At 35.9% G+C, this 8,444-nt stretch overlaps 2 protein-coding genes across 7 annotated transcripts; one reads left to right on the top strand and one right to left on the bottom strand.

Moving 5' to 3' along the window:
* Positions 1-1,992: 1,992 nt before the first annotated feature.
* On the top strand, positions 1,993-4,021 carry LOC116212347. Of its 3 annotated transcripts, none has more exons than XR_004157819.1 (3): positions 1,993-2,193; positions 3,233-3,372; positions 3,883-4,018. XR_004157819.1 is itself a non-coding variant. In XM_031546904.1 (3 exons), the coding sequence occupies exons 1-3, from the start codon at positions 2,754-2,756 to the stop codon at positions 3,910-3,912; spliced, it is 546 nt and encodes a 181-aa protein (XP_031402764.1). In that variant the 5' UTR covers positions 1,993-2,753; the 3' UTR covers positions 3,913-4,021. The 3 variants fall into 3 exon arrangements, 1 of the variants encoding a protein (XP_031402764.1); XR_004157818.1 differs by having other exon boundaries at positions 1,993-3,137; XM_031546904.1 differs by having other exon boundaries at positions 1,993-3,137; positions 3,236-3,367; positions 3,883-4,021.
* Positions 3,679-5,844, bottom strand: LOC116212346. 4 transcript variants are annotated; one of them, XR_004157817.1, is made up of 6 exons: positions 5,526-5,844; positions 5,017-5,180; positions 4,669-4,790; positions 4,340-4,553; positions 4,154-4,196; positions 3,679-4,042 (listed from the first exon to the last, which is right to left on the bottom strand). XR_004157817.1 is itself a non-coding variant. In XM_031546903.1 (6 exons), the coding sequence occupies exons 1-5, from the start codon at positions 5,723-5,725 to the stop codon at positions 3,993-3,995; spliced, it is 579 nt and encodes a 192-aa protein (XP_031402763.1). In that variant the 5' UTR covers positions 5,726-5,843; the 3' UTR covers positions 3,679-3,876; positions 3,957-3,992. The 4 variants fall into 4 exon arrangements, 2 of the variants coding, with proteins under 2 accessions (XP_031402763.1, XP_031402762.1); XM_031546903.1 differs by lacking the exon at positions 4,340-4,553 and having other exon boundaries at positions 3,679-3,876; positions 3,957-4,042; positions 5,526-5,843; XR_004157816.1 differs by having other exon boundaries at positions 4,154-4,553.
* Positions 5,845-8,444: the final 2,600 nt, after the last annotated feature.

Below are 8,444 nucleotides of genomic sequence, written 5' to 3'. Positions count from 1 at the left end.
ATATCAAGCTATATCAATGAAATATCCAACTTATTTGACTTCCCAAAATCAAAGATATCACGAAATAACAGGAGAATATCATATGCTTGCTCTCCAAGAATAATATCTCGGCTGCCCAGAGAACAATCCCACCGCTCCTGGACATGAGATGGACGTCCACACATGTATGGGAATAGATCCTCATTCGGGCTCCTCCTTGCTGGGCTTAACATAATGGGCTCAACCTCCAATGGGTTGATTTCTTCAATTCTTGGGCCTATCTTTCACATTTGGACCTCAATTCCAACCCGGCATGCGCCTTGATGACCGCAGTTTGCCTCCTAGAGTCGAACCGACTCATTCCAAAACCCGAGAAAATTACCGAAATCAACAATTACGCAACACGACTCGGTAATCTTCACATATTACAGAAAATGGGTGTAAACAACGATGTATCCATTTTTTTTTTCCCTTCAAAGATCAAATAATCAGTGCAAATTTGAGTTTTAACATAAACGTTAGAAGCTCTCCTCCCCTTCCCTCTGATCTTCACTGAGCAATTTCGTTGCTATCTCTCTCTTATTCACTTAATTGTTTCTTCTTTTTCTGTTTAATTTATTTGTCTTTAAGAGAATTTGGAACTCTCTAGCCATGTTAATATGGGATTTCAATAAAGGTTATAGGGCAACGACATCGTGAATCGGCAGCGGATTTGAAGGAGGTAGGTGTGGAACTCTGGAGAAGAAAGAAAGGGGCTAAGGCGGGGAGGGAGATGGAGAGACAGAGACAGAGACAGAGACACCAAATAGGTCACCGGAATTTTTTCGTCCATGGCATCCCTGTCTCCGGGTTTTACCGCCAAACAAATCCCCCTTTTCGTCTTCTCAATTACAGGTCACATTTTCACTGAGAGACCCGATATCAAGCTGGTAAATGTAGAGGTTCACTTTATGGCAATCAGATTCTGGAAGGAATGGGGATTTCTTTCTTTTCTGAAAAATTTAATAAGGGAAAAACCAAAAACTTAAAAAGAAGGAAAATTATTGAATTAAATCCCAATTAGCAAGACAAATGGGAAATCACCATAATTGATTCAACCTTTAAAATAGTGAGCTTTTGGGATAAATTTTAGCCCTTGCAGTGCAGTGCAGCTATGAGTTTTAGCCATTTCAACCATAAATTCGGAAATCTCTCTAAAAAGCGTGGAGACACAGTGAATGGGTGGCCAAATCAATAGCCCCATCACGTGTTTCGTGCAGGTTGGACCACCTCGATTGACTCCAGGTTAGTTGAAATTCCTATTTTCGTTGCAGAAGATAAGAGTGTGGGACAACCAAAACGACGTCATATCCGGTTTGGGATTAAAAAAAAATTCAAATTTTCGATTGCCGTTAGTTAAAGATATGCCATATAAGTTTCCAAGTCAAATTATCATCACAGCATCGATGGTCAGTTAACGTTGGGACTAAATTGTCGGTGAAACTGTCTTTCAACAACCAAATTGTTGTCAAAATTAATCTTTCCAGAACTAAATTATTGACAAAATTTATTGAGAGATCAAATTATTGGTAAAATTAATCTTTCTAGGATCAAATTGTTAGCCAACTAATCTTAGGATTAAATTTTTGGCAAAGTTCATTGAACCAAATTATTAGCAAACTGATCTTACAATAACCAAATTGAATGTTTTCTTGGCAGTTTATTATAATGTGGATCCCACTATATTGATAAAACTAACGGAAAAAGTCACATGAGGATGAGAAAAAATCATAACTAGCATACCAAAACAGAAAAGTACTGAAAGCTATTGATGAAAAAAAAAATAAGTAGATCAAAATATACTTTTCCCATTAAAAAAAAGAAGAAGAACAATGTGAGTAATTTATATGTTTACAATACCAAAAGGACTTTAACATATTTATGAAAAATTGGATAACCTCACTTTTCATCGTAACTTTATTTTTAATATATAAAATATAAAATATATATTTAATAAAATAAAATAAAATAAAATGGAGATTCACTCTTTGTTGGGGCAATAATTATCAGAGTTTAAATTCACTCTTCTCCTGCTCTGCTTGGGCTCCCTCCATGACCGCTTCTCGACGAAGCTCAACTCTCTGTCCACTCCACGCCCAGATAGTAAGCCGACAGCAGCCCTGCCTGAGCTCCAAAGCCTTCTTCCCTGACTTCAGAGGACCGCCACACCGGCAGGTACTCAGCTTCCGACACAATAACAGACAAAAGCAGTAATTTGATTATGCTTGTGTAGCTTTTGCTTTCCTCCGGCCATGTTCACTTCTTGCAAGATGACCCTCCCTGTATGGTCCAAATCACTGCAAAATGAGCAAAAGGGTTTGTTTCATTTCATTTGAGCCTGTTACCATGGAGGAGGATATGGATTGGCTTAGTGGGCATGTGAATAATGTCATTGTTCGACCAGATGTGGACAATGGTAATGGTTCTGATATGGATGAAGAGGTTGGGGAAGAAGGCGAAGTATGTTAAAAGTTAATTTTTAATTTTCATTAAAGTAAATTCTGGAGAGTTTGAGGAGCCTTCTATCCTCGGAGTCGGGACAGTCTTAATGAGTCTTTGGAATTGTGTTAGTGTCTTTAATTAAGGGTCTAGAAATGTCTTAAAAGAGCTGTATAAATAGATGAGTCTGGTGTGTTTGGAATGTAAGAAGCAGCCCCCCCTTCAATGAATCGTTCTTCTTGAGCCCAAAACTCCTTATTCCTCTCTGTATTTCTCTGTTTATCCCCAATAAAGTAATGGAGGATTCCGCCATGGACTATAATATGAAATCAGATGATCCGAGAGGCACTGAATACTTGGACAAAGAGTCAGATGTCACTAAGAATGTCTGGACGAATGGTAATACAAGTGCTGGTAGTGCCCCCATGAGAGGATTGGAACAAAGCATTGCTTTTACTGCTGCCGAGGCTGCTACCAACATGTCTCAAGTAAGCAGTTTAAATGAAATCAATCAGAATAAAAGGATTAATGTGGAAAAAGGGGAAACTATCTTCATCAAGATAAATACGAGTGCAACTGTGGATAGTGGATCGGCATTAAGGAGGTTAAATGGTCAGGCAATGTCAAATTCTGAAATGAATTCGTTGTTGGTACATGGTTCTGTTTCATCAGATCCCACGGTAGGATTCTTGCCCGCGTTGTCGATTCAACAAAGTTTGAAGGCATTGTTTGCTTATGGGGTGCTTTGCTTTATTTCCTTTTCGATATCTGGTAGTAGAGGCGAAAGAAGTGGTCTTCAGCTCGTGATCAAGAACTGCTATCTGCAAAACTGGAGATTGAGAAAGCTCCTCCTATAGGCAAAGATGCCCGAGGACTTCAGAATTTTGTCTATCGAAATATTTCCCTATTTGTGAGGTCTCTCTCTCACTCTTTTTAATTCCTTAAGTAGACTTGCAATGATGAATTTGGTAAAGATTCGACACTGCCACAAAAATCAGAACATTTTTGCATCCATTTATGGTTATCTCTTTAGATCTTCCCCTTTGTCTGCTAAATGCACAGAAATGGGCCCCAAAATTACGGGCCTGTTTGGTTTCAAGATGATATTTTAGAATTATAATTCTAACTTAATTCTACCAATTACAAAACAAAATAACTCATACAAAGTCAAAGAGTGGGTCCCATTTATACCACTTTTTTCCACAACAAAACAACATAACACATACAAAGTCAAAGGGTGGGCCCCATTTATACCACTCAAAATCAAAATCAAAATCTAATTTTAAAATTCTACTATGAAACCAAACGCAACCTACAAATTGGAGGGTCTCATCATTCTCTAATGCTTGCAAATTCTTATGTTGATACTTGGGGGAAAAGCCATTGTATTGGCTGGGCATTCATCATCTTGTATTGTATCTGCAGGAGCTACGAGTTAATGGAGCGAATCCTTGAAATCTATGTCTACAGAGAAGGAGAAACACCCATATTTCACCAACCAAAGATAAGGGGAATATATGCCTCCGAAGGATGGTTCATGAAGTCAATGGAAGGAAACAAGAAGTTCTTGGTCGGTCTTTTGCACCTGTTAAGAAGCATATTCTCACCGGATCAATCAAAGATGGATGAAGGTCGGTCTTTAAGAAAAATCTTCAGGGAACTTGAGAAAGGAGGAGAGAGACAAAGGGGTGAATACCTCTAATATAATTGACTGATCCGTCTTCCATATGCCGTACCCACTGTGGATGATACTGAAAGAGTCAGATGTACTCATATGGTTTGTTCGGGTAAGGGTTTAGAAGGTCCAAATAAAAAAGACATTAATATTAAGTAGTTGATAAGTATGTCTGACTTTGTTATGGTGGATATCAGAGACTTTTACCAGCAACAGAAGCTCATTCAGCAAAGAGGCAGGGCCTTTTATAAGTCCATCGTTTAAATTGCTTAAACTGACAGAAACTGGTTCAAGGAGTTCTTGTACTAAGTCCTATATTAGCACTTGGCTCACTCACAGCTCGGTGTATAATCTCCCTGGAACCAGACTCTTCATCTGGCCTTGTTTTTCCACCTCAAATTACATTTACAAGACCACCATCCTAGGACGTCATAAAAGCATGAGGTTTTTTGTCCCAAACAATTAGATGGTAAAATCTAGAAGCAAAATTCACACCAGCAAAAAGAAAGAGAGAGTGACATTTATGATATAGGCACCTCAAAGAAGCAGCTCGTCGCCCCATTAATGGAGTATCCACAAGCCTGGAGTTCCCTTCCAGGAAATGCATCACCTGAAATCTGAAGGCAATCTATTGCAGGTAGCGGGTCATCATCTGCACCTGCATGATGCCATCCATTTGATTTGAATTCATGAACAACCTCACCAAGGCTGAGAACCGAAATTCAAAATTAGATAACTGCAGTGCTACCCTCAGAAGAAGAAGAAGAAGAAGAAGAAGTTGAAGGCTCTCCAAAAACAGGTGGCAAGCAGGGTGAGTATGAGGAGCTTGGATCCTCCAGTGGATTCATATAAGCAGAGTTCCCTGAATTCCGAATTCCAATTACCTGGAGATTCTCCTTCATTATGCAATAATGCTTCCGCATCAGTATCATCGTCCATAGGTTCTCGGAATTTGACTTGATTGGTGGTTTCTTCACTCTGACGCGCTACATTTGCATTGCTTCGAGTTGCATCAAATTGTCCAGGCACATCATGAGCCATTGGACTCCTATCAACATTTCAACGAATAAAAATCATGAGATCATTTCGCATTGTCCTATCGCTCGTAAAACATCTAACATCTCCATCGTACTAATAACTTAAAAAGAAAACACTTCATAGATCAGTTAGCTTTTCAATTTGCAAGACATTTCACGTCAATGCCCATCACCCCTACTAACTGTAAAACCAAAAGTAACCAACAAAAACATCACAGCCAAATTTATGCTTCGATTAATCACCATAGCCAGCACTAGCAGGCAAATAAGGCCTCCCTCCAATAGTCCAATGAGCATATAGCAATTATGAACCAATTGGCAGATAAGAAAGACACAGCGGAGAAAGAGTAAAGAACCTGCCGGTAGGCGCCGGAGTTTGGAAAACGGGAGTCGAGCGGTGGGCCGAGGCAGCCCTGGGGGCCCAACAGTTGCACCAGACATCAGAAGAAGAAGAGGCCGATCGGGACATCAGATAGAAGAAGGGAGAAGGGGAGCCAGGGCGAGCGTTGACAAGGTCAGGATCGTTGGGGTTGAAGGTGAGGCTCTTGAAAACCATCTTCTCCTCTTCCTCCTCCGGGAGAGCTCAGAGCTCCCCTTGCTCTAGCAGCAATGGAGTCTCCGCGTTTCAGTCGATGACGGGAGCTTATGAGAGACAGACGGAGCTTCGTCCCCATTTCTATTTTCTACGAAGGGGATTTTTTTTTTCCTTTTTCTTTGATTTTGTAAATTGTAATATATATGTATATATATATATATATATATATATATATTTATTTACTAGTTATTATTTGAACCTGACGTTGCGCGAATATGAAGAAAAATTTATTGTAAAAGTATAAATAAATATGAAACAATAGTTGATTTGAATTTATAATAGTATGTAAAAGGTTATGCATAAATTCAAACTTGTAATAAAAGAATATATATTAAATAAATATCAAAAGTTCTTAAGTAAGGAATTCATGTATAATATATAGTATTGCAATTATCAAATTAATTTCTAAGAAAAATTAGTCTAAATTTTGAATACTTATATGGTTATTTCATTTTATGAAAGAATAAGGAGTTTTGAAACTATCAAAACCTTTAAACTTCATTATTTACTTGTGTGCATTTATTATAACTGATATTCCATATATTAAGTTTTATAAATTTGAACACTTTTAGATAAAATGACCATGTCATTTAGATGAGAATTTTACTTATTTAAGGTTTTATAAGATTATTTATAATGCTTCAATCTTTTAAAATTAATTTAAATTTATGTAAGTATAAATGATTATTTATTTTCTTAAAATGATGAATATATTTATATGTTAACGATAGAAAATAATTGATTGAAATGTTTTTAATAAATTTTTGAATTTTTTTAATGATATATATATATATATATATTACATTAACATATGAATTGGTAATGATTTTACAACTTTACCCCTATATTATTTTGACATTTTCTTTTCTACTCATACTTAATGCATTGGTTATTTTCTTAAAATGATGAATATATTTTTATTTGTCAACGATGTGATGATAAGTGATCGAAATACTTTTTCATACATTTTTTAATATTTTCTTTATAATACAATATAGAGAGAATACATTAACATATGCATTAGTAAGGATTTCTTAAAATGACAAATATATATTTATTTGTTAACGATATGATGATAAGTCATTGAAATATTTTTTTCATACAATATTGAATTTTCATATTAATATATGAATTAGTAAGGGTTTTATCACTTTACACCTATATTATTTTGACAATTCCTTTTCTATCCCTTTTTTAATGCATTGTTTACAACTTTATATATACATACATGTATATATCAATATTTTTGTTAACATATTAATATATATATTCTTGAATGTAATATGAAACATCAATAAGATGGAGATGGCAAATAAAATATCGGAAAATAGGCATGTTGGCTACCGATATTATTTCATCGTTCAGTATCATTTTGGTTATTAACATTTAGTTTGTATTAATTTGGCCATTCGTATTTTCAATATCAGTTTGGCCCTTAATGATTATGTGTACTATAACATTTATCAAATTCTGGAAGATCAAAAAGTAGATAATAAGTATGACATACAAATGAATCTAAACATGAAGAAAAAGCATGTGAAAAGTTACACATTTTACCAAGTGAACTTAATAAATAATAAAATTCGTGAGTGCAACAATACGTAATTTATCCTCATAGAAACGCGATTAATAATAATCATGCGATATAAATCCAATAGAGTTGTTCGATAATTAAAGGAAGCAACTTCATCGGTGAAGACCCAAGTTTCAAAATAGGGTTAAATGCACTTTGCCTCCCGACTTATGAGGTGAAATTAGGTTTGCCCCCGACCTATGAAATTTGGCAGAGTGCCCCCTCACTTAATCAAAAAATAAGCGATGTGACTCCCAGACCAAATTCCGGTCAAAATTCCGGCGAAAACAAGTTTTCCTTAATCAATTAATGTTGTAGTTCCGAGAAATCTCAACTCCTAATTACGAAAACGAGGAACAACTACTGAATAAAATAATTCATAATTTCAAATTGCTAAAAAAAATCAATTTTGATTGATACATCTGTATTTATGACTAATTTTCTTTATCCACTACATTATATATATATATATATATATACTTTTCTTTTCTTTTCTTTTCTTTTCTTTTTGCTGACCCGGATGTCCGAGTTTCGTCCGGTTAATCATCTGGGCTCCATGAATCCCAGGCAATCTAATATAATATTGTTTATTCGTCTAGTCTAAAATCTAGCTCAACAAATTTATGCTTGCATGATAAATATATATATATATATATATATTATCATATATCGCATAGTGTATCTCATAATTGGTTTTTAAGGGCAGAGGTGAACGTTTGGAGTCAAGAGGAAAAAAGGAAGACCAATTGATGATCAGATTAATGATAATCAATTTCTGAAAACTTGTTTTGGCCGGAATTTTGACTAAAATTTGATCCGGGAGTCATATCGCTTATTTTTACATTAGGTGAGGGGGCATTTTGCCAAATTTCATAGGTCGGGGGGCAAATCTAATTTCATCTCATAAGTCGGGAGGCAAAGTGTATTTAACCCTAATGATAATCAATTTCTAAATACTTGTTTTGGCAGGAATTTTGATCGAAATTTGATCCGGGAGTCACATTGCTTATTTTTAGATTAGGTGAGGGGCACTCTGCCAAATTTCATAGGTTGGGGGGCAAACCTAATTTCACCTCATAAGTCGGGAGGCAAAGTGCATTTAACCCT

Source organism: Punica granatum, chromosome 6 (assembly GCF_007655135.1).
Source record: "Punica granatum isolate Tunisia-2019 chromosome 6, ASM765513v2, whole genome shotgun sequence".
Taxonomy (NCBI): Eukaryota; Viridiplantae; Streptophyta; class Magnoliopsida; order Myrtales; family Lythraceae; genus Punica; species Punica granatum.
This window is presented reverse-complemented; position numbering and strand designations above follow the sequence as displayed.